The following is a 27004-nucleotide window of genomic DNA, read 5'->3' as shown; positions in this document are numbered from 1 at the left end:
AGAGGAGGGCCAAGGGCTGGTGTCTGGGCTGACTCAGACTCCTGAGAAAGCAATGCCAGCACTGGTTTGCTGTGATGCATGAAAGATTTTAATTTTATTGGTTTTTTATTCCTGGTGCAGGCATTTCTTTCATTAAGGATTACTAAGGTCTGACATCAGGCAGACAGCTTTGCAGCCAGCTGATTGCAAACCAGCAAAGGGAGTACTGGCGAGAGGACAGTGTGGCCTGGAGCTGAGGGGCAGCACTTCATCTTCTGGTGGCATTCAGATGCTTAGCCTTAAGGTAGCACTCAGTAGACTCACTAGGCAGACTCACAAATTCACTCCTCATGGGAATTTGGTTCATGTACACCAGGTGTGTTTCATGGTCCATCTCCAGTGTGAATGAAGTGACCGTGACTGGTGCATATGGAGGGTGCAGAATGCATCTCCTCAAGGTGGTGAAACCCACACCCTTAAGTTTCTACTAGAAAAGCCACGTTGGAGTGGATATCCTTGCAGATTGAAGTTTCACACTTGCAGTGCTAGCAAATAACCATGAATCAATGCAGCTTTTGGCCTTGCAGCATGACAAAAACAGTGCTGGGACAGCAAACTGCAGCTCAGCAGCTGTGTAGAAAAACAGATTGATGACACACACTAGTATTAATAAACAGCATTATTGCTGTTCTCCATCAAGTTGCTATTGTCCTACAATAGTCAGTTCTTTGTATTTTTAAAAAGGCACATAATTAATTCCAGCATGCACAGAGTTTTAATAAAGTGACAAAACCCTCTCATTATATCGCCTAGTCAAAGCCTGGCTTTCAATAAAGTTTCATTTCATCTATTGGGATGACAGATGAGGAAACAAATATAAACCAGGAGCCTTTTAAACAAATTATTTTTGGAAGCTGTATAAAGTTGTGTTGCACACATTGCCAGACATAAAAGACGTTCAGAGGAGAATGAATTTCACCCAGGGCAGCTGTTGTTATGGGTGATCCTTATTACTTTTGATCAGCTGCTGCAGAATGTTGGTTTTGTTGTGTATGGTGGTTGGGTTTTTTTGACACAGCACACAGATTATTTTAAGGCCATTTATCTCTAACTATAATTAATGCCACACTGCTGTCTGCAGGCACACCAGTGCCAGCAGGTATTTATATCTGTTTCTTTGAACAACTAAGTGCATCATGATTGTAGCACACTAGTTTTGCCTCAAGGAAAAAGAAAAGGAAAAAAAATATTCCTCTCTCATATGGGACAAAGACTCAAAACATGTGAGCAAAGCCATCTCTTCTACATGTCCACCTTGGTGGCAGCATGCATGCATCTGGACCTACAAATTCTGGCAACACTAGTCATGAAAACCATAACTAAGGAGAGTTAAGGATGTGTTAACTGGTAAAGGGACAGAGCTAAAGGGAACGGCACAAAGTCAAACACAACTTCAGCTCATACAGTGCATGTGCACAGCCACCTCCTACCGCACAATAACTCAATTAAGAAAAAGCAGTAATGCAAATAAAAATGTGACGCTGGTGTAATCTACTCAACTGTAGGCCGGACAGAGGCTGCTGTCCCATGCTGCTGAGGCCAGAACAGGCCCAGGCTATGGCAGCCTCACAGCAGATGCTTCAGGGGACAAAGCATCCTTGGCCTTCCCCTTGGCACCTACAAGCCACAGCCTTAAGAGGACTGTGGAGCCTTGGTGCAGAAGAGGACAGAGGTACATGGAAGGGCTGCTGGCCAACCTGTGGCTGAGCTAAGCCCCTCAGTCTCCCAGCTAGCACATACCAGAGCCAAGTGCACGTAAGCTGGGACACAGAAGGGCAGCAGCGGGGTCTGAAATGCTGTGTTTGCTGTCAGTGCATTTCTAGATGCTGACATCTACTTGGGACTGGCTGCTTTACAAGGCTGTTTACAGGAAGACCTGTCCCTGCCCTAGGGTGAACCTCCCATTATGTTCTAGTCCTGTCTTTTATTTACTGCAGTTGGCACAGGTATCCAGGCAGTGTTTATTTATTGGTGCACTGTTGACTTATGTACTGATGTCTTCTTTCTTACAGAAAGCCTCCAACAAAGCTACAGTTGTCAGTCAGGTCCTGGAAGCCTGCTTGGTTCTCAAGCCTAAGGATCACAATCAGATTTAACAAACAGAACCTTTGGGTCAGTTTTTGCTTAATACCCTGTACCAAATGTGAACTTTTATTTTATGTCTTAAAATGTTTTTAATGGCACCTAACTGCATGCATCTCAGACATGTAACCATGAGATCTCTCCTTCCATGGAGCCAGAGTGCAGACCACTGCCTGCCATGCACAGCAGCTCTGGGCTGCTGCCCTGCCTGCTGCAGCACCCAGAGATGGGGTTCCCCAGTGTTTCCTTTGGAGCCAGCCCCATTGCTGACTTCCTCACAGTGAATGCCAAAGCAGCAGCCAGTAACACCAGCAGTGTCTTGGAGAGAAGGTGCAGGCACTGTGAGTGCTGAGCAGGCTTGGCTGCTGTGTGAACTGCTTGGGTGTCCACTGTCAGCAAAGTGCAACAGAGCAGGCAGGGTTTACTCCTCACCCTCACATTCCTCCTCCTTTTCCCCCAGCTTCACTGATTTATCTACCTTTACCTTCATGTTTTGGTTTTCCTTCTTTCCCTTCCCTTCAGGAGTATTACCCTTCAGGCCCTTATTTGAGAAAGCTCAGTCTCCCCCACATCTCTCCTCCCACCCTTCCCAACCCTCTCTCCTATGCCTCCAGCCCTCTGTCCTCCCCAGCTCCCCTTCTGCAGCTCCTGCACTCATTGCACACAGCAACAGCAACCCACCTCTTCATGCCAGAGCAGCCCAACATCCTGGATCAGCAGCCTGGCAGGATTCAGGAGGGGCACAGCACCTGCAAGGCTCTTCCTGACAGTCTTGGCTTGTTTTCCTATCCAGAATGAACACGGAGGGTGGCCAAGTCTTCTCTTGGGGCAGCAGTTGGCCATGAGATGACAGACTGTGTCCTCATCTTCTGTGCAGAGGCTGCCAAGAGCACATCCCTCATCTGTGTCCCAATCTTCAAACTCATTCTGCAGTCTGCATGACACAGGGTTCTTTTAAAGTTGTGTAATAATCTGTTAGTAATTCGATTTTTACTGTGAGCATTGCAAACACAAGTTATGTGGTCTCAATGGTCAAGTTTACCCTGGTATGTATGGAAGAGCAGGAGACAGAAATCCAGAATCCCTGTTGTGCATCATCACTTCAGGACAATTTATGCCTTGTGCTTACTCACTCATCAGAAGGCAAAACCACACTAGTTATTCATATCAACAATGCTCCTGACAAGATGATTTATAATAAGAGTTAAGAAGCATACATTTTGTACCTGAACAAAAACAAAGCAACACTGCAATTTATATATAATAGGTTATTTTTATTATAAAAAACCATTGCAACTGACAGAAAAAAATGAAGTCCATGAAATGTGCCATACATTCAAAGAGATGTATTTAAAGTAAGAGATTTCTTATTCTCTGAGGTGATCATTGAAACAGATACTTCGTGACGATTAGAGAACAAAACAAAAGTTCTGTAACACTTTGTCCCTAAAGTACCTTTCAAGAAGTCTGGAGTTGCTGGCCAAGAGTCCTACTTGCTAAATGCCACATACAGAAGATGACTTGGACATGGTTTCACTGGCTTCTCTTCCAGCATTTGCCGCTCTGGTGTAAATGAGACTGCTCTGCAGAGCTTGCTGGTTTAGGTACTGATAACAGACTGGAGAATCTTCCCAAGGAAGAATCCCAAAAGGAAAAACCAGAAATTGTTTTATCCTCAGTAATATATGTAGTTCAAAGCCAAAGACGTGGCCAAAATGTGCACTCCCAGTTGAAGCTGTAACATACAAAAGCATGTTTCTTATGAACCATTAATTTCTTACATCCCTGTTTTGCAGAATATTAGAAAAAGACCACCAAATACAAAAATCTTACCATTACAAGTTATTAAAAAAACCCTTCAGACCATTAAAACACACGAGAAAGTGGTTTTTTTCAAACAGTAGAAATACAATCCTCATTAAAGCAGCATACCAGAGAAGCCAGTTGTTAAGTTTTCAATTAAAAAGGACAAAAGCCCAGAGGTTCTTGTAACACAACCAGAACACTGCAGAAAAGAGAAGAACAAAACATTCATAGTCTGCCATGCTGAGTACATTGTCTTTGTAAGGTCACTTCAGGCCTAGGAGAGTATGGTATTGAACAAAGAGCATGGAGTCAGTGCCTTGGGCACAGTGTGATTCCTCTCCACTGGACAGTTGGCCACCAATGAAGACAGTCCAGACTCAAATCGTGAGGTTCCCAAAGCATGGTCGGGGAAGTATCTGACTTACACACTGAAGTTATCAAACCTCAGACTTGCTGCCACTGCTAAGAAAACATAAACTCTTGGGCTATTCTTAAGAGAAAAAATGATTCTGAAAAATCTATCCAACACCTTGCTTGTGGCCAGACAGGACTTGCCCAGCAGAGGGAGGAAGTCTCCTGAAGGAAGCAGCATGGGCACAGCTGTTCCTGGGACCAAGGGCTTTGCTACAGCCTCCTCACATCAGTCACAATAGGAGCCCAGGGGCTTGGTCACAGCCCTAACAGGTCCTCACCACCAGCAGCTGCAGAGCATGGTGACCTGTGCTGGCTAACAGCCTTTAGAGACAACTTCTACTCATAAACTCTGCTCTTTCAGCTTTCTCAGTCCCTCTCAGTATAGGCTGCTGATTCTTCTAAAAACGGTGAATCTCTTCTTTAAGAGCCTAAAAATTCACAACAGTAAAAGAAAATCATGGATGCCTTCCTAGTTGGGCCAATGCAGGAAACACCCCAAAACATAACCTGGTTCTTGTTTGGCATTGAACAACATGAACACGAATCTCAGCCTCAACAAATCAAGCTGTCAGATGCTGGTCTTGCTCCAGGGGATACAGCTTTTTCTCTGTCTCAAACTTTTTCATTTCTGAGCCAATGAAAGTGGACCTGCTTCTATCTTTGTGGCTTAATCACCATCTAGAAATACTTGCCTGGCACTACTGGCAACATCCATCTGCTGGCCCCTGGGTTTGGGAAAGACACCCTACAGCCCAGCTCTGTCCTGTGCACAGCTGCAGGGGCAGTGCTGCCCCCCAAGTGTAGGGCAGGCTATTCCCACACCCCGAAGCTTCAGTGCACGACTACGTAAGTCCCGTGCTGGCTCCTCCTTTTGCCTGGATGCTTGACTGGCTGTGCCAGCTCTAGACGTGACTCCAGCACCATCAGACCCTCTCCATCATCTCCTCCATGTGTCCTCCTGCAGCGGGGATGAACACCTGTTCACTGTTTAGCTTTGGACCATCTATGGCTGGCTCACTTCTGGCTGCTCACTTCTTTGAAGGGCCTCCCACCCCCACCTTCTCTCACCAGACACCCTTAGAGAGAAAAGAGAAAGCTCCTGGATTTGCTCTTCAATACTCTTTCCTCCATCGTGGAGATACTGAATGCTAGTATATGCCACAAACTTCCCGCCAATATACAGACAAATTGTATTATATTTATATAATACAATTATTATATAAATAGGTAGACGTTTCAGACAAAATATCCTGTAATTTCTGTGGTGTAACATTTTTAAATAGCATTAAAAACACAAACCATCCAGCCCTTGTGATTAAATATACAAACATCTGTGAATTAATAAGGCTCATAGGTACGTATGCAAAAATAAAGTGTCCCTCCCCCCACCAAGAAACAGTTCCGTACAGCTAAGTCTGAAAACAGAGCAAGTTATTTAACACAGAACTTCCCGAGCTGGATGTGCAACCATATTTTCCATCCTAGTTCTTATTTCTGCTTCAACTTGGCAACACAGGAGTATTTACAAGTGGAAGAAGAGGTGCCATGGCTGACTCCGCTGACCTGCAACCTGCCCAGCCAAATTCCTCACAAGGCCTTGGTGCTGGCTGGGTGTGCAGTGTGGGACACAGGCTTCTGAGGGTAGTGGCTGTACAAATAAACCTGCAACAGGATAGCGATGTCCACGAATACCTGCAGGAGTCCACAGATGGAGAACTGGAAAGGGGCCTGATTCAGGATGAAGTAAACAGTCTTGAACGTGTCCCCACTGCTCCACATCAGCACCATCTTGATGCTAAAAGACAGAAAAAAGGGAAGAGTGTTTACTGAGAAGAACTTGGCTTTGGATTAGACCTGCTGTGCCAGAGGATCCCACCTACTGCAGCTACGATTTATACCCAACAGTGGGTTGGGACTCCCCTTGACAGGGGCAGACAGCGTACCTAGCCAAGACAGGCAGCACTGTACTTGGAAGGGAGGATGAAATTCTCTGCTCCACAAACTGCAGCACTCTTATCTCAGCAATTACAGCTCCAAACACCTGTGGCTATGAAGGTATCCAAGATTTTAAAATATCCCGCTAGGATATTTGACTCAGTGGTGCTCTGTAAACATGACTGCCACATGCTGAGAGCACTGACTATACACCGAAGTAAAGGACTGCATGGAAAAAGAACAGCATGGAAAAGAACAGCAATTCATCACAGCAGTTACTTCTTGTGCATGCCATTCTGTGCTCATGCAAGGTAAAGTAACACACAGATTGCTCTCTCATGCATGCATACTTTCAGCACCTGCTGAAACAAAAGAGATGGAAGAAACCACTCCTTATCGCAGAAAATGCATAACCAAAAAAAGCAGACAGACAAATTGTCCAGTAATACAGAAAGAGGAGAAATTACATGCCTGCAGCTGTTACTGGAAGGACGAACAGCACTAGGGATTTTTATCAAGGACACAGATCAAGAGCAGTGCTCAGAGTTTCTTTTAATAACCAAACTTGCTTTCATCTTGCACTTCTGCTGAGCATTCCCTGTCCTATAGTCCAGCTCCTGCTCCCCCACATCAGGAGAAACTCTGGGGAATAGAAGCAAGTTCTTCAAACAGACCAAATTATTTTCACTGTCCTCAACAAAATGTGAACAATCAAATCTGAAAGGCTGTTTCTAAGCTTCATGCACTTTATCAGGAGAACTTTTTAAGCAGCTGGATAAGCAGCAATGGACAAAAGCTTTGTAGTTCACAGTATGAGCATTGTACATGATTTGTCATAATTACAAGCAATTTACATTTTGTCAGCAGAGACTTCAATTCATAAAACACAGTCAGGCCCATGCAGCAGGGCAGGACTTAATGTTCATTTTTCAAACACTCAGGCAGGAGCTCACAGGATTTGTGTTTTGGGCACAAGCACACAATGCCATTGCAAGCCAAATGCTGCAGCCCATTCCTTCCCCACATGGGAAGGATGGCCAAGAGTATCAGTTTGTACAGCCTCATCACACTATGGAAATGGGAGCCTTTTGTAACTCAGGTCATGTGGCCCAGAGCACAAAACAGGTCTACAATAAGGACCTTCCACAGAACCTGTGTGGAACTGCAAGCAAGGATATGGGTTTGAGTAAGCAGTTATTCCTCACCCAGAGTCATTCTAAAAATGTAAATAAATAAGCAGAGAAAGAAAACAACTGCTGAACTCTACACATCACTTGAGCTTGGTGCAAACAGCCTGCACCACCTGCCCTGTGCACATTCCCAGTCACACCATGTCACCTTACAACACACTTACAGGACATTTATAGATGCAGGTGGTGGTCTAAATAGATTGAGATTTTAATTAGGAGGGCAGTAAACTTTGAGGGTAATAAAATTGGAACCTTGCTTGCTGTCAGTCAATATTTCTCCTCCTTTGATTTTAAGAGTATTAGTGTTTGCCGGTCAAACAATCACAATTTAATTGTGAATCTGTGCTGGCATGGCTAGGCACTCTCACTAAAAGCACATGCTCAAACAGACCAATCAAACTAACTGCTCACTGTTGACAGAAGGGCAATTCAGGGATACCGTGAGATAGCTGAATAGGAATTTAACAAATATTCTTAATACAAAGGGTATTTGCCACTCCTTCCCAATGGGGAAAGCCAGCTGGGTTTTTTTGACCTAAAGTTCAGTGCAGTTGTGGAGGAGAAGATACAGAGTCAGAAGATGTAAAGCCTACAGAAGAGTTAACCCCCCCAAAGAAAGAATAATCAATCACTGAGGGAAAACTTAAGGACACCTGCAATTCAGCAGCACCACAGGAGCCAAGCACACCTCTAGCTGCATCACATGCTGTGCCAAGTTTGCCAAAGCAAGTTTGTGTTTTGCTAGGAAGTCACCTGTGAACTCGAACAGTCTGCAATACCAGCTGGAAAACTTGGTGCTTGTTTTGACAGCCTCTGCACATTCCAGAGCCCACATCAGTTCGTACATCTGACACTGAAGGACATCACCATCATGCCTGGAGTCCTCACTAGGATATGACAATGCTCCACACACACGAAAATCTCAACTTGTCCTTGACAAAAAGGATCTTTAAAAATGCTACAGGTAGTTTAAAGAGCTAATGCCACTGGTCTGTCTGCATACAAAAAAAAAAAAAAATCCTTCTCTGTCCAGTAGCTTGGACAAAGCACCAGAGAAAGCCTGCAATTCCCCAAGGTACAACAAAAATAAAATACAGAAAACACTTGACATCCCACAACACTCGGTTCTGCAGCTGCACCGAGGTTCTCAGGGCTGATGCAAAGTAGTGACTGTGGGAGTGCTGGCTGCCCTCCCAGAGAAGAGGCTGGGACTGGACAAAAGGAGCATGTCCAGCAGAGACCAAAATGCACATGGGGTAATCACAAAGAGCTTAGAACAGGGAAATGGGGACAGTGTCATGCAAGAGGTGAGAAAATGCAATGAAGGGCCGCACAAGAAATCAAAGGAGACAGCAGGGGAGCCAAGAGGTTGGTCAGATGAGGATAGAAAAAAAGAGAATGGACCAGGACAGGGAATGACAGGAATGAAAGAGAACTGGAAACATGGTACACAAGTCCTTGAAAATGACCTGAATTTGGGGTAGACAGTTGGTGTGGCAAGGTTTTGGTAGCAGGAGCCAGGGAGGCAGGCTACAAAGTGACTTCTGTAAGAAGCTGCCAGAAGCTTCCCCTAAGTCCAAGAGAGCCAATGCCAGCTGGCTCCAAGATGGACCTGCCACTGGCAAAGGCTCAACCCATTAGTGACAGTGGTAGCACCTCTGGGATAATGTATTTATGAAGGGGGGAAAAAACTGCTGCACTACACAGCAGCAAGGTGAGAGGAAGTGAGAACATGATAACATGTGAGTTGAACAGCCCTGCAGGCACCAAGGTCAGGGCAGAAGGAGGGGGAGGAGGTGCCCCAGGCACTGGAAGAGAGATTCCCCTACAGGGCATGGTGAAGAGACCATGGTGAAGCAGCTCTGCCCCTGCAGCCCATGGAGGTCCATGGAGGAGCAGACATCCACCTGTAGTATGTGAAGGAACCCACCCTGGAGTAGGTGGATGCCCAAAGGACATTGTGACCCGTGGGAAGCCTGTGCTGGAGCAGGTCCCTAACAGGACCTGTGGGTCCATGGAGAGTGTGGCTCAAAGCAGCAAAGCTACAGAAGCTTTCTGTCAGGACTTGTTACCCCAGGGAAGACCTATGATGGAGCAATCCATTCCTGAAGGACTGCACCCCATAGAAAGGACACATGGAAAGGACTCACACTGGAGCAGTTCATGAGGAACTGTCTCAGTGGGTGGAACCCCAAACAGAGTATGGAAAGAGCATGAAGAGGACAGAGCAGCAAAAATAACATGTGATGAACTGACTGCAACCCCCATTCCCTGTCCCTTTGTGCCATTTATGGGGAGAATGTAGGGAAGATAAAATTATCTTGGGAAGAAGGGAGACGTCTGGAGAAGTTGTTTTAAGATTTGAGTTTATTTCTTATTATTGTAGTCTGATTTTGATTGGCAATAAATTATATTAATTTCCTTGAGTGGAGTCTGTTTTGCCTGTAATGGTAACTGGAGAGTTACCTGTCCTGATCTTGACCCATGAGCCTTTCGTTGTATTTTTCTCTCCCCCTGTCCAGCCAAGGAGAAGGAGCAGTATGAGTGGCATGGTGAGCATCTGGCATTAGTCAACATCAATCCACCATGAGGGTAAAGTTAGGGAATGAGCAAAGAGGTTTGTGCTGGCCCATGACCCTCATCTCACCACTCCAAGCACCCTGGAATGCCCCCAGTACCCTCTCCAAGTTCAGTATGTGTCTCACTCCTCCAGTGCCCACTCCAGAAGGGGAAAAGCTACAACTGCTGTTGGCTCTGTCCCATCTCAATCAGCACCCATTTGCACACACAGCCTCAAAATTTCAGCTTGCTGAGAAACCCATCGAGTATCTGTGTGGCACCTTGGGGGAAACAGAGCTGCCCCCACTACCACATCACAGGTCTGAGACAGTCTGGATGAAGCTTACACCATCAACACAGCTTCTGTCAAGTCTTAGTTTCCAGATTCACAGTGCAATAGCAATGTCCTTCCCCCAACTGGGGATATGCAATTGCTCTGTCCTTGCTGCATATGCAGAGGTCACTTGCAATGATGCAGCGATGCTTGTATGACTATGAGAGATGGATGGCATGGATACACTGTCACTGTTCTCATACCTTCCAGCTATTGTGTCACTTTAGGATGTGCACTTTTAGGATGCCAATGGCACAAAAGCCATTTTTTGTCTGCAGCTTCTCAACTTTACCGAGTCACCTGGGGAAGAGATATAATTCTTACATTTGTTCTTACTTTTGGGGTAGACACCATTCTAGCTCGGGCAGATGGCTGCCCCCACACCTTACCTGCCCTAGTGGAGGAAAGAGCAGTGTCTGTGAAAAAGAGAGCATTTTATTGCCCAGAGGAAATGGGAATTTTCAACTCGTTGTGGAGAAGAAAGAACAAAAAGGAGAGAGCACACACACCTAAGCCCTTGCTCCACTGCTTTATTGTAACCCTGTATTTGCTGAGTGAATCATAGAATCATTAGGTTGGAGAAGACCTCTAAGATCACTGAGTTCAACCATTAACCTAAACTCACCTAGCCATACCAAGTCCACCTCTAAACCATGCCCCTAAGTGGTGCATCTGCTAATCTTTTAAATATCTCCATATTCTGGTGGATGTCAACCAGCACCCCCAGGTCCTTTTCTGCTGAGGACTTCTCCAGCCACTCTTTCCCAAGCCTGTAGCTTAGGCTTGTAGCAACCCAAGTGCAGGACCCAGCATTTGGTCTTGGTGATGCTCATACAACCAACCACAGCCCAGGATCTGCACCTTTGCCATGTGCCAGGTATTATGGGCTATTAGATCAGACTCTGGCACACCAGAGTCTGACCCTTGGCTTCACAGTGCAAGAGAAAATGCTACATTGCTAATGCTGATGAGGCTTTGCTACAACAGGCAGTCAGGGCCTACCATCAACACTGCCTGAGACTAGAAAGCATGGCATAAAGAGGCTGCACACAGCAAAAATTTCCCAGACTATCTCACAAAGAACAGCTTCACACTCCATCTTCCTGCTATCTGCAAAGTCACACAAGCCAAGCTGTTTTGTGCAGCACTGGCTACAAAGCAAAGCAGGACATAGAGGTAAATATTTCTTTCCCAAAATAGCCCAAAGCTAAGCTGGGGAGCCGCGGAAGGCAGAAAATGCTCACCTTGTCGATATGGAGGATAAGCTCTAGGAGGACAGCACAACTGCTCTTAGCACATATGGGCAAGCAGGTTAGAGGTGAGCAGTGCCAGAGAGCAACCTGGGGATGCAGAAATAAACAAATGGCAGCATTTGTCTGTGTGACAACAGAGATGCCAACTGGAGAGGCAGGAGCTGCGTTGAAATAGCTGGTATTGCCAGAGGCTGAGGCAGACTTGTGGTAAAAATAGCACTTCCCAGTAATGTACAACAGCATCGCAGTATCCCATGACAACAAACCTCCTCAAAAGCAAGCACCTTCCTCACAGCCGAGCTCGATAGAAGGAGTTGTTAATGTAGTAACAGCCAGTGCCAAGGCTGTGTAAATTGCGAAGGATCACAAACAGAAAAAGCTGGTATTTTTTCAACTATTTCTAAAATCTGAAAGAGCACTTATTTATTCTGCTGCTGGAATTAATTCTCAGAGAGACACCAGCCCTTCTGATCAGACACTAGACTAGGGGTGGGTTGCTAAATGATGGGTTTTAATATGGTAATATGAAAATGCCCTATGGTGCTGCTGTTCTCTACCACTGATAGCAGATTTCATAAACAAACTGCACTGGTCTTCATTTGCTAAATAAATTAATTACATGCTGGAAAACAGCATTCGCTTTTCTCATGGAATAACTTGCTTCATTCAGGTTCCCTGAATGTTGTATATTAATCATGAAGTGACATCAACTAGAGGTAAAAACCAGCTATCAGTAACATTGTATCGGCACTCAGCCAACAAACCTTAATTTTTATAGAATTATTTCTGGAATTATTTATATGTAGAAAGAGCTACATTCGAAAGAGGAAAAAAAACCAAACCCAAACCATATTCTGTTGCTTTTTTCTGTGGAACTATATTAGAGGCTGAGTGATTTGCAAAACAATTACATCAGCCAGATATTCAGGTTCAATCTGCCTTATCCAGGACCAATACCATTCTAATCAAAGCTTTTCAGCATCTTCATTCTGTCTGCGCAAAACCTGGCTGCAACAGTCTCAAGTCTCTGATTTTCCCTCAGAGTCTTTGCACACTCTGCTCAACATTCGTCACTTGGATCATTACACCTTTCTTCTTCCTTCACCTGAAAGAACAAAAGCCACCAAAAAGAAGGATCTTGTATAAGAATATGAGATGTGAAGCCCCCTCTTCCACTTCACTGGTGAGCCAGTTTGTCTTAAGACTAGTGCAACCCTACAAACAGCAGCAGGGCTACAGAGCAGCAGTTTGCAGAACACAGGCTGGGAGCACAAAACATGCAGAAGGAAAAAGACACAGCAGTCCTCGCTTCCTGTTTGCACTGCAGATTTTCTCACATTGATGTTATGACTCTGCATGTTTGTAGCTTAAGACACAAACCCAGAAATACCCTGCATGCTGGAAGACACTGAGAGAATCAGACATTAGGCAATGACTTCCACTGAAAAATCCTGTAGTGGTTTGAGCAGATGTTGCAGCACAAATAGCAACAGGAGGTACATGCTGCCCTGATCTAATTACATCCTGCTACAGCCAAAAACTTAAGGCTAACTGCGCTCAGATATTGGATGAACTCAAAATTTCTATGTTTGATAAGAGAAAAAAAGAATATAATTTATTGACCTTTACCTATGTAAAGAAGAGAATTAGCACGGACTCTTTGTTCAAGAATCAGTGGATGCTGTCCACAGCTTTTACACATCATGGCCCCACATCATGGTCAATGTCCCCACATCTTGGCCATAACACGGGTTTTGCCAAATCAGAAAATCTGATTAGACCGCCACAGTTTCAGACCTTTCTTCATATATTAGCACTTGACTTTCATCCATGTTAAAACACAGTGACAAATCTTTGAATGACGGGATACAAAAGCAGAAAAAAATAATTTAAAAGCTGACAACATGGTATTTTGTTCAGGAATAAAGTCCACACGGCAGCAGCCTGTCAGTGAGTATTTTCAACACTGCATTTGGTTTTGGGAAGTGAGGAAGAAGGTACAGAAGGTATCTCTCCAGCAACCTTTTAAGCTGCTACCTCCCACAAGCCATTTGCACAGGAATATATGGAAGAGAAAGCAGATTCAGTTGTAACATCCTGACTTTGGAAAACTTTCAGCTCCCATTTGCAGCTCCAAAATAGTCCACTTAGAAAAGAAAGCAAGCATCCCTAACACTGCACTTCAATCAGAGGCTGGCATGCCTACAGCAGTGAAACACAGGCCAGAAAACATGAAAGACGAATGCCGTGTTATTTTTAACACTGCACAAAACAAACAAAATTTAATAAATAGAGCATTTGTTTCTAGCAAAATGCCATATGGCTTAAGAAAAAAGGAGTCCTCCTCATGCTAACCAAATTGCTTAGCTTGCCAAAAACTATTAAAAGGAAAAGAAGAAAAAAACACACTGATCAGATATTCAAAGTGTCTGAAGTTTGAAAACATGGAAACGAAGTGTGCATACCATAAGACAGGTCCTTCTGTGTGAACAAGCAAAGATCTAGTTTTAAATATTGCACAGCCAGCTGGGAATTCAAGCATGAAACTGTTAACCAGTCCTACGTGCCCTGCTTGGTGTGGGTGCCTTACCTCACTTCTCAATAATTCTTCTGAGACTGGAGCTGCACTGACCATCTCCAGAGAAAGACATTTGACCAGCCCCACAGTACTAGCAGGAGTTAAGAGGAGCATGTAGCAAGAGAGATCCAGCATTTATTTTGGACCTCTGTAACCAAGCTGAAGCAGTTGAGTTAAAGCCATATCCACAAGCAATTTGATTATGGATTACAGTCAGCTGTAATCCAAGAGCAAATTTTCTTAAAGTTCCTGTGATTTTCAGGGACTGTATTCATCAATGAGGAAAGATGAAATGCAAGATTTCACTCTGAAACACCATCAGACAAACAAACCCAAAAAGGTGCAGCTAAACAAGAAAGTTTCACAGAAAAACAGGGTAAATGGGTATTAGTCAATTTTTTTTCATGCATATCTGTTTTCTAAAGTCCCAAGAATGGCAGTGTCAGGCATTTTAACCTCATGTAGCATATCTACCCAAAAGCCAGTATTTGCTAGAACATGTCTGTGAAAGAATAGTCAAGGGGAAACTACAAGACATGCCACACAGTGCTGGTAGATAGTCCAGGATCACTAATATGGCCTCCAACTATGGCAAGCAGCTGTACCTAAAGTTCAGTCTGTAGGCATCCAGAAACTAGTAAGCCTTAACAACTACAAAGTACTTCTAGTACTCTACAACAGAAAGGGCAGCAAGTCTTAAACAGCACAAATCCCCCCAAGTTCTGTGAAGCAGATGTGAAAATAAATCTCTTCTGTGGATCAGATGAGAGATTTGAGCCACAATTCACATCAGTGGCCTTTCTGCAGGAGGCAGGAGACACAGATACATGCCAGACTGCAAAGCTCAGGTCTGCTTAGACAGACATGTGGTATGAACACAGATCAGACAGGCTCTGTTTCTGCTGCTGGTGAATTGGGAAGCTTGAGACCTGCTGCCATGGCAGGGATCAGACTTCCTCTGGTGCCAGGGCAGAAAATCACATCCTGCCCCTCTCTCAATAACTGCAGTCAGCTGCCAACACACATGGTACTGTCAATGTAATGAGAATGGTGCAGAGCACACCTAAATTACACCATCCTTCAACATCTCACTCGTGAAGTTGTTCTTGAGGATCTGTCCCTGCTTCCCTGTCTCTCACCTCCCACACACGGCATTGCAATTGGTGGAGCTGCAGGCACAGCTGCTGGCTCATGCTGCTCCAGATGCTCTCCTGCTGCCCATCTTCTCTCCAGGCACCTGGCACAGCCCACCCTGGGGCCCCACATCATGCACTGAAAGGTGGGTATAAAAGGACTTGCTGCCATGCAAGGGCACAGGGAAACAAATCCCAGGAAGCAGCATCCCTTCCCACAGCTCACTTTCCTGCAGGGTGAGTTGGCCTGCCACATCCCAATAGTTGCAGCCTGCCCACTGTCAGAGAGGACATCATGGCTATGTCCTGCATGGCCAGTGCCAACAAGTAGCAACGCAATGTCCCTTTACACCACCATTCAGTGTATTTCCTGTTCTAGTTCTAAATCACTTGGGACAAATTCAGTTTGAAAGGTAACAAAAAACCAGGAGGGAACAGAGGTTTGCTTCAGCACAGCTATGTATTCCAAGGCTCAAAGCAATGCTTTTAAATCTTTCTTTCTTCCTGCCCCAGACAACCAAGAGATCATCAGACGCTTCATCCAACTTGAGGTAATTTGAGCACATTTTCCCTTCATCTTCATATGGTAACAAGTACATCGCTTGAGCACACTGCCAGTATTCTACTTCAACAACTGCAACTACCTCTTTGGTCAACATACACAAAGTAACAGTCCCAGCTCTAGATCCCTGCTTTCCTTGTTCTAGATCACTGGAGTTCACTTGTCTTCAAAGACCTTGTCTTCACAAGGACAAAATCTAATGATGTTGCAGTCACTACTTTTCATGAATGATCACATCCTTCAATTAGTAAAAATGCTTCTCACATTCTAGGAAAACACTGGGAAATTAAAACCCCAAACACACAAGTGGGTAAAATAAGGGTGATCACTCAGGGACAAAGTCCAGATTGCTGTCTGGAAAGAAATTACAGATATTTGCAAGAACAAAGCTTGCATTCTCCTCCAAAGCACTCTAGCACTATAGGGAAATAATGGCAAACCTGGCAGTGTTGGGTCAGTGGCTGGACTCAGTAATCTTAGAGGTTTCTTCCAACCTTATTGATTCTATGAAATAACCCCTTGCAAGCTCTATATGAAGGTATGCCACCTCCTAATTCTTCATCTGAAATGCCAGGTTCCTCCCTTTCCTTCCACATGTTCATGTGCACACAGAGGTGCAGAAATGAAGTTACTGGTGACAGTGACACACCCTACACATCTGTGCTGCTTCTCAATGCAAAGCCCAGTGAGAAGGCTGTGCTTTGTCAGCAGGTGCCACCACAAACTAACCCTTTCTGAGCCACTTCCCACATTGCCACTGACCCACAGTGGCTGCAGAGCTTCGAAGTCCTGCTGTGGGCAGAACTGAATGCTGTAGGGAGGAAATAAAAGCATCATGATCACATCCCACACACAGTATCATGAAACAAATCTTAAAATTTCAGCCCAAGTAGGGTTTTTGCAGTTCAATAAGGATAGACATAGCCTATCTGCCCAAACTCTTGCCATCTGCTGCACTGTACACTGAATTCTGTTTTAGGAAATTCTCTCATACAAGACTTAGTGTCTCACAGGACAAGGCTTCCACAACTACCCTAAAAGCTTGCCTGACAATGCCAGCATCCGGCTAGCCATGTAATTCCCTTACAGTGTGATGTAGACAAGTATCATTCCTAGCCATCCTCCCCAGAACAAATTAAAACCCTACCTTTCAGCCTTGTTGAAACAGGTATTTCTGATATCAAGATTTTTTTCTTTCTACATTCCACTTAGGAATACTATGAGCACTTCCTCCCCATCTCAGTTTTTGGGCACATCATTCAGTATGTCAGTCTCTGCACTTCCCACTCTTCTGTTTGCTTGTCCCTCTGTGTCTGAGGAGCAGGGGACCAAACGTACCATTACAGGTCAAAGCTGAAACAGCAAATCTGTAGTCGACCAACTCACATCTGCCCAGCTCCCTTTCTCTACCCAGCTCTTCTTAGTAGTCTTTCTGGACTACCCTGCAGAATCACTTCTTGAGCTAAGGATCTATTTTTTCTGCTGTTCTGGCTCATCTCTTAACTACCTAAATTACTCACCATTCTGCTGACTTCACAGATCTTCATCACAGTCAGTACTACTATTATGGCTGTTTGCATCCTTGCATCTCAACCAACATTTCTTCAAATCCAAATCTCAGTTTACTTCCATTCCGTATTTCTAATCCCACTCAGTCCTACTGCACTGAGGGAGACAACTCTGCAATCACATAAGCAGGTAACAACCCACTTACACAATTTGCTATGGTGAACTCTAACAAAACAATACAGGTGCTGGAATGTCAAGAACTGAGGCACTTTTGTTCCCAAATCTGTTAGGTAACAGAGGAAGACAACATTTTTAGAAAACTTTTATCTCTTAGGTGTCTTCATGACAGGCTCAATTCCCACCTTTTGTGCCTTGACTTGACCTTATCTATGCAAAATATCTTGCATGATACTTCCTTGGCAGAGGAAGATGGAGCACTTAAACTTAATGGAATGGTTTTGTAACAAAAGTACAATAAATTTTCTCTTGCAATTCAAATTCTCAAGGCACAGAGAAAAGCACCTACGAGAGAGCACTCAATAACATTAAACATGCCAGCAGAGCTTTATTCCTATTACTGTACAGAAGCCTTGAACTATTTGTAAAAGATGAATACTTTTGGTTTGAAGTAATTTGCTTTGAATTTACTTTTTGAACTGAGGGGATGAGGTGCCAGGGGAAGAGAAATGAGAGAGAGGTTCAATATGTGCAAGAACTTTAGCAGTCCACACTGTGCTACAACCTTAGAGGTGCTTAAGGGGAGTGGATACTGCTGCTCACGCTGTCAGAAGTGCTCGGAGGCTAAGGGAAGGAAGGTCTTCCTCCTGGATTTTTCCACCTATCCCTTCCTTCAGTTCCTGAAATTCTCAGATGTGTTGAGTGTACAGGGCCCAAAGAACTGTCTTTGGAGGCTCATACTGTGCTGCTGTAGGTCTTGAGAGAATTGCTCTGGGGAGACACAGCCGGCAAGCACAGAGGTGACTGCAGTGCTGACCCAGCACAGCAATCCACAGGCCACAGATCTGCAGAGAGTCATGCAAAACGTGGACCTTGAACCTGGAGCATCAATCACAGGTCTGCTCCAAGTGAAAAGAGGGTCTGAAGAAGAAGAGAGAATCCACTTAATTCCTAGGATCAGAACAAAATAGTTCCAGTCCATCTGTTCACATGCTGACAGGATTCTGCCCTCATCCAGAGTGCACTGAGACCAAGCCTGTTTATTTTCCTGATGCAGTAACACTTTCAAGGGAGAAGAAATTAGAAGTCTTCTGAGGATTACAGACTACTTTCTTTAATCTCTTAGCCTTAAAACAGGCAGTTTCAGGAAAGGAATCTGATGTTCCTGTTTCCTATTAGAACTGCAAATTAAAAGGTTAAGAGAGAAAACAAGCTGTTTGTAGTAAGCCTTACAGTTGTACAAACACCTCATCCATCCAGTCTTGAAAATTGTTCACTGGCTATTATGCAAACCTGGATGTGTATGCAAAGTCCAGAAATGAAAAACTTTGGAATATTTTACATTAAAGCCATGATAAAGGACAATAGCAACCAGCTGATCAGTGCCAGGAGCAAAAAAGGAAATGTCAGCAAAGCAAAACAATCAAACAAGTAAAACTTCCCCAGAAAACTATGAATGCTGTCTGGAGACACAGATGCAATGACAACAATTGTCGGAGGCCCACAAAGAAAATTAAGGATCTGAGTAAAGAAGAGCATTGAGGAAGACGAAAGAATACAAGAATAGAATACTGTAGAATACTATGGTAAATTATACGTATAGTTTAAAATAGGCAATTTGTAAGCACAGTGACAGTTCTGATTAACTTAGTGCAATAGGAAAGGCAGCAAAACTAAGGAATGGGCTATACAACTCTAAGTAGAAACCACTTCTAAGTACAGTTAATAATTTACATTTACTCAATGTAGTTCTGGCTTATGCCTAAGACCTTGATTTCTCTATTTGCCAGGGTCCTATATTTAACTTTCAGGTCCTAATTAGTCCCTTGAGAACTACTTTCTCTTTCATAACTTAATCCCTATGATTGTCTGCACAATGCTTTATGCCATGAAAACCTGCTTCTTAGTTGGGTCACATGATTTGAATCCATAAAACTACACTGGGTTTTTTTTATTTGTTTGAACTAAATGGCCCTCACCTCCCATACCACTATTCCATGTTCTCTGTTTAATATATAAATCAGCTGCTATTTTAAGAATAACAGAAGACACTGCTTAATCAACACCTGGAGGGTACAATGCCTAAGCCTGTGGGAAACAGTTCTCTATTCAGCATCTTCCTTGGTGTTAGTTCTGGACTGGACACAATTTACTCCTAATTCAGGTCCTCACTGTACTAGTCAGTGTCTGCTTTGTGTATGTGACATACTCAGGAAAGGAAATCTTTCACAAAGGCATCCATTATTCCTAGTCCCATTTGTTTGATTTTGCTCTCATCCATGCAATTTCTGACAGTGAGAAACAGGAGCTGAAGAGAAAAAAACCATAACATTCAGTATGGCCATTCCCTGTAGCACACACTTCTAACTTTCCTTCTGTTTTGCACTTTTTAAGTTCTTTTCCAGTTAATTTCTCTTACTCCTTTACTGAGCCTCCCCCAAAAAGAACAGATACCTAGCAAAGTTGCCATAACAGATGTGAACTGCCTCTTTTTTAATGGAACTAAATTTATTCTGAAGAAGCCAGTACATAGTTGGTGCCTGAGCAGAAACATCCACCAGTCTTGCTACCTCCCTCTAGCACAGGGTTTTGGTTTTTTTTAAATAGCATAAAGGAAGTAACTCAAATGTTACTCCAAAGGAAGTAACTCACTGAAGCTGTTTTACTTATTCACAAATAAAAAATTCCTTCAGGCTAAGAAATCCCAAGAAACCACAGAAGTAGCATTTTTAGAGCACTTGCCCAATCTTTTTAAATCTAAAATCTCACTAAAGGAAGCCAAGCATTGGTTAGCCAGTCCTGAATAAAGCCTTCTACATCTGTTCATCACAGCAACTGGTTAATACAATAGAGGGAGAAAAAATATAGCAGCTTTCATTAATCTTCACAGCATTTGAATAAGCCTGGGATTTGTCTCTGGGACAAACACTGTTTTCAGAAGTCAAAAGTTTCTCCTGAAAAATGACATAGAGCTGCATGTCTCATAAAGGAAAAAGCTATAGAGCAGTACTCAATAAAAGCAACCAACAATAAGTCTTATCTCTCTAAGAAATACTGTCTTCTAGTATTTTTAATACATCTATGGAGGAGAAAAGTAAGTAATAAATATATATACACATATTAGAATAATTTAATAGAATTTATTTCTTTCATACCTCTTTATACCACACTCATTTCACTGGATATGTTTCAGATAAACACTTGCTCCTAACTAGCTCACAGCTGTAGCACACCTTATTAAACATTTCTGAATGAAAAAGCTTCTTATAAGTTGCATCTCTTGACTACAGCAGCTTCTGAGACAAAAAAAAGCCAACTGTTTCTCTTTCAGTGATCTGTGCTTTTTAAAACAGGATAATTACTGTGACTGACCCAGCACTGCCACAGAAGGGACTAAGTTAATATTTTTCTTTCATTGCACAATAACCAGACTGAATGAAATCCTGACATTATCCTCTTTCAGCCTTTTCACACTAGATTTCTCAAGACAGTCTCCTATCAACACATAAGCAGAGTCACTGATTGTGCTGGCTGTCTCCAAGCAGTGAAATTCTGCACCCCCCAACCCAATGTCAGCCAAACACAACAATTAAAGTCGTGCAGAAAGAAGGTTCCTTCCAAGCAGACTGATAGCTGTCCATGAGCAAGAGGACAGACATGGGAGACCTGGGAAAGTGCTTGCAGAGGGAAGACACAGATTTTCCCTAGTTGTGTCCTTCTGACCCTGCAGATGCATGTGCAGCCCTGAGTCAGGCAGAGCAAGGGCCATCCTGTGCCCAGGGTGCAGCCAGGGAAGAGACAACAGTGTGTATCAGGACCTCAACTACTGCTGCAAAAAGACCTTGCTTTATTGACCCAACATGTTGCTACATCTTTCCAAGCTAACTGATGGGCACATTTGGGTATCCAATGGACTGTGGCTTTTGAGATTTCAAGATATGCAACCTGGCTCTGTCCTACTACCAGACCTCTTTCTTGGACCAGGGAAGACTGTGCCATGCAGCAGCTCTGACTGAAAAGAAACTGCTTCTCCATGGGGTTTGAGCAGCAGCTGGCAGTCAAAAAGAGTTACTGCCAGGTGATTTTGAGAAGCCTTTGCAAAAAACTTTCAATGAAAGGGCAGTTATTTTTTTTCTGGAGCAGGGCAGCAGACAGGAATGCAATACTGTCCTGGAGCAAATCAACCCTCATGCGGTCCCAAGTGTGCAGGATCACACACTTAGAACTTGCTCACAGACCTTACAGAGGAACGCCCTCCATCCTCCTCCTTTGGTGGAGAGAGGTGAGACAGGATTATAAAGAGAGAATACTAACAGCAGTGCCTCCCCTAAGAGGCTCTCCCCATACCTGCACAAAAGCACACACTGCCCCTCTACAGGACCTCCACAAAAGCTGTTGTCCACACAAGGATGTGATTCTCCCAACGCACTGACCTCTGTGTGCAGCAGTGCTGCTGCTGCCAGATCCAGAGCCAACCCTCCTGCCCTTTCCACTGCCCCCTGTTCAACACCACCTTTTCTCACAAATGCAGTTTATTAGAAAGAGAAAGTGACTGGGAGGGAACTATTCTAGAAGGAGTGGGGACACAAAGATAAATGACAGAGTAAGTTCCTGTCTGTATGTCTTTTGTCCCAAAACAAAAGCAGTTAATAATACAAGAAGCATCAGATCCCAACTGTAGCATTCAGCAGCTCTGACTCCAAACAGGTGATAGAGGTGTTCTGGATGTCAAATATTGAAATATTTTACCACATAATATAAAGAAAATTTACAAGTGATGAACAATCTTTTAATGTCATAGTGCCTTTTTTTCCCTCAAATACTCTAAAGCTCTTTAACTTTGAGGCAGCTTTTGTCCTTTTTCGAACATAATCACTTATAATTCTAATCCACCCAAATAATTAAAGTAATTAAACTACTTTTACTAGGTGACCTAACAGAACTAGTTTAGTTCTTGAAAAGAGATTAAGAGAATATTTCTTTGATAGGTATTAGCACAACTCATTACAAAGCACTTCTATCAAGTTTGGTACCATAATTTATATAACTATTACTGTAATATTTAGGTTTGCAACCATTCAAAAGTATTTAAATAGAGCTCCAAGCTTCCATATAGTACTCATTCCAAAAGTAAACAGGTGAATTGCCAAACAGAACATGATGAAGATTTCTGTTGCTTTGATTAGCTTAGTTGTTTACTTAATGATAGGAAAATTTCCATCCATCAATCATCAAGCCCACAAGGACACACTACTCCAAAAAAGCTGTTACTCAGCATGAACCTCCTTTCTACTTCTATTATTTCCATTTCTTTCCAACTTCTCCTTTGGTCTTTGCTCTGTCAGAACAGAGGAGGAAGCTACAGGACCTAGTAGTAATAATCCTATGAAAAGAAGGAAAATGAGAGAGGAAGGGAAAAATGAAAACTTAAAAGTAAGACGTGAGAAGCTCTATCCAGCAGAACAGAGATATCAAAGAACCAGCGGACTCTTTCTCAGGAGCACTACAAAGCACATAACTGTGATTCCTTCACTCCAGCCATGCTCTATTACAATAAAGTAACTGTCTAAGCTAAGATGCCCTCTGGACATTTACCTTGGACATAGAGGACATTTTCAGAAGGGGACTTTGCAGGCAGTAACAAATGGAAATACAGGGGTAAGATGATAGAACCCTTTCCATAACAGACTCCTACAGGGTATCCTAGCTGCCACTGCAGCCACCTCTCCCATTTAGCTCTCTCATGGCCCCTGGTCTCCAAGTTTGTTTATTGGGAAATGACTGCTACCTCAAGTAGAGATGTCCTCAATTTCTCACTCAAACAGGTGTTACTGGGGGGAGGGGTTGTGGGTAGTGTGGCCTTTTTTCAGAAACAAGAGTATCAGAGAAGTCTGGCAGGATACTCTGACCAGATGGAGCCACATACTTTGACCTTATTCTCCTTTTTCAACAGTTAACCTTTTGAAAAGACTTGTTTGATAAATAGAATTGATGTATCAGCTGTTCTGACCCAGTTCAGAGACAGATGCACGTTACAGCTTTTCTCAGCCAAACCATGAGGACCTGTGAACCACTTTTCTGGCAGTAGTAAAGGCTGTGATTTTTATCAGGGACACAGACTGCACTCCTGCACTGGGTGACAGAATTACTGTGGTTTAAGAAATTTTCATCTCCAACCAGGACGTGATGATTGACCAAAAGGTCACTATATAGAACAGCTTAATACTCATTAATATTAAGTTCTCCTCATTAAACTTAAAGTCACAGAGACACTAGAAACTCATCTCTTTTTCTCTGCCACTGAGGCTTGCTTTAGAGCACAGCTGGCAGCCAGCCATTTTGGCCCAGATCCTCAGTGCAATTGCTTCCAACAGTATAACCATCCACACGTGCAGTTATTTCTGTCTTGAGCTGTAAATAACTGCACAGAGCAGTGGGAACCAGCTAACCTGGGTATCAACCAGCCCTCACCTGGTAAACACTCATGCAAGTAGGCTGACCACACTGTTGCATGCTCCCGTCAGTGTTTCTGTGACTGGGGTCTCTTCTTGATATGCTCTTAGAGGAGTGGGCGCAGGAAGGGACATTCAGAGGAAGTATTTCCAACAGCTTCTTCAACAGAAGGCAATACACTGGCAGAAGTCATTTACTCTCACAGGGGGAACAGCCCAAGAATGCTTAGAGAAAGTCAGTTTAGGATTGCACAGTACTACAAAGTGTGTGTGGTACCTGCAACATATATACAACTACAATTTAACCTGAAAAAAACAAAGAGCACCAGCACATGCATGAATATCCTCCCACTGAAGTACAACAGCACAAAGTCGGGCATTACCTCATCAGTGCCCAGACCCATCAATGTCCAATGCCACACAAAGTACTGCTTCAAGTGTGGAACCAGAGAGGGGAATGCATTCTGGAACTGTGGCCAAAAGTGATAAGGAGCGTGGCTATGCTTGACCTAGTTCTGTTCCATGGCAAGGATACATGAGGTTTCATACTATTTTCTCTTGACTAAACACAGCATTCTTTTGCCAAGCAGTCTTAGATGACAATTCTGCAATTCTATGCTTAGCAGTTTACGAATAAAGGGTTTTTTTAAATCCTTTTTCTAGGAGCACATACAAGAAATAAGAAAACTGAAACTCAAGCCCCCAGGAAGGACTTAAAGAAAAGCAAAACACAACCAGTGGCCATCATTAATATGCCATTATGATTAACAGATGAAAAATAGAAAGGGAAAAGTCAAACCAGAGCATAAAAAAGGTCTAGTAGATAAATTGCCTTCTGGATATCATGGGTACAGAATTTTCCAAGACAGTGGGTGCATGAAAAATACCCCAATAGTTTGGAAGCAAATCCTGACTCATTCCATACCAAAGGGTCTCCCAATCAGAAAACACATAAAGTATCAAAGCAAATTTCTGAACATTTCAACATTTCAAGTTAGAAAAGATTGCAGAGTAACTAGTATAAACCTGCTCAAGCCAAACAAGTAAAGAGAACAATGTGAGCAGAGGACAGAATTACTTTGGTTTGGGGGTGACATGGTTAATTGTTTTGACCAAAGTAAAAATTATCCCAGCAAATTTTAAAACAAATGCAGAGAAGTCATAATGAAACAATGAAAGAGAAGACAGAGTCACATATAATCACAGCACTCTGTGAACTGAATCTACTGCTGTATTGTTTCTACAGACCAGTGCACTGATGCACCACTGTGAAGGTTTCCTCTCTCAAAAAGCTTCACAAGTTGCCTTTTGTAATCTTAGTGTTACCATTTGAGTTATCCAATAAAGAGTGTGAAAAGATAATATTATTTATTGACTCAAGAGTGGGCACACGATTAAAGTTTTCTGTCCCATATTTTTACAGTCATGACTGTAAAAGTCGCATCAGAGCTTTCATAAATGTCAGTTTCAAGCTCTGACACAAAAATAAATACTGATGTCATTTGCTACAAATGTAGTAATGGATTATGAAGAAGTGATGAGCAGATATGTGAGAAAAAGCTAATTATGTAAGTTACACTGATAGTTATAGGCTGCAGGCAAAATATTTTCATCCATTACTTTTGATATGCAAGATGTCATTAGTCCATTTCTAATTATCGGCGCAGCACAGCTTCACTAGAACTGCAACATGTTGCTAATGGCAACATAAGTGGTTTCACATGTTTATTTCACTAGAACATGTTTCACCTTGGAACTCTCCAGCTGGACGTGGATAATAGGTCAGACTTCAGAGGTGTCATGCAACTCTCACTGCCTTCAGCAGTGCTGCACCGGCTCCTACTGACAGCAAGTCTACTCTGATTGCTGCTGTGTTTTCAAGTAAAAATTGTAGAGACAACACTGCCCTTGCTGGGAAAGTCTTCCCAAACTGCAGAGACAACCCACACAAAGGTACACACATGTGTTTGACAAGCACTGTACCTCATTCCTTCTGTCGATCTGTTCTGGTAGTTGCGGTACAGCTGGGGGACGCCCAGCATGGCCTCAGTGAACACAGCAAGGAACCCCAGTGTTTCCACAAAGAGCGACGAGTCCAGCCACAGGTAAGTGATGTAACCAGTCACACCAGTGAAGGTGAGGACGCACTGCACGTAGTCTGTAAACTTGCTCCAATGCCAAAAATAGTTCAAGTCAAAATCTGCAACACAACAAAAATGCAGGAAGAATGAAATATGTTTTCCCAATTAACTCAAAGTTAATCAGGGTGGAATTGAGAACTGCAAAGCATGAGGGAGCCACAGTCTTTGATGGAAGTGGTTAGTAGAAAATGAGGGACAGGATTAAAAAATAAAAACAAAACCACCAAACACACTTGCAATCACCCCCATCCCTCTCCCCTCCAAAAAACATCCCCACAAAAACATCAAGAAATATAAGAGTAATAGTCCTGATTTCAAAAACATTTTGGGGGGGTGTTTGATAAAGAAACAAGAAAACAAAGGCTTGCAAGCCAATAAAGTATTTACAAAGATAACATTTTAAAAGAAAGCATTTCAAAAATACCTTCCTGTATCAAACATGAAGGACTCTGTATACTGCAGTAGTGGAGTTGGCACAGGAAACATTTCCCAAAACCCTTCCAATACTAATAACAGGCCCTAGCATCACAGTCCAAGTGTTCCTTCTCTTAGGTTCTATCTCTGCCTTCCAAGTGCCATAATCCAAGCTGCTTAGAAGGTCACTTGAAGTCCACAGCTCTGTTCCCTGGTGCAGTGCAGCTGCCTGTGGTGAATGGCAAGATGCCAGTGCAACTGCTACAGTTTTACTGAGACAGGTACTAAACTGAGGCAAGATTTTCCCTGGAAAAATACCTCTCACAGACATCACCATTTTCATTCCTAGGCCAAAACTTTACTCTTGCCTTTGCCAGCACCAAGGAGTGCAAGTTGAGCACTCATTTCTGCATCCGCCCCAACAAA

At 43.3% G+C, this 27004-nt stretch overlaps 1 protein-coding gene across 3 annotated transcripts in view; it reads right to left on the bottom strand.

Annotated features, from left to right (window-relative positions):
• Positions 1-3374: 3374 nt before the first annotated feature.
• SLC66A2 (solute carrier family 66 member 2) overlaps positions 3375-27004 on the bottom strand; it is a 66199-nt gene continuing 42569 nt past the window's right edge. For 2 of the 3 annotated variants that reach the window (XM_066323744.1, XM_066323761.1), the window contains 2 exons: positions 26007-26223; positions 3375-6136 (listed from right to left, as the gene is read on the bottom strand). In XM_066323744.1, the coding sequence (XP_066179841.1) occupies positions 5929-6136; positions 26007-26223 (425 nt within the window). In that variant the 3' untranslated portion in view covers positions 3375-5928. The remainder of the gene's footprint in view (positions 6137-26006; positions 26224-27004) is intronic. The other variant, XM_066323752.1, reaches the window with a different exon arrangement.

The sequence above is a fragment of the Sylvia atricapilla genome, chromosome 1, assembly GCF_009819655.1.
Source record: "Sylvia atricapilla isolate bSylAtr1 chromosome 1, bSylAtr1.pri, whole genome shotgun sequence".
NCBI lineage: Eukaryota > Metazoa > Chordata > Aves > Passeriformes > Sylviidae > Sylvia > Sylvia atricapilla.
The sequence above is the reverse complement of the archived record's forward strand: the minus strand, read 5'-3'. Positions and strand labels throughout refer to the sequence as shown.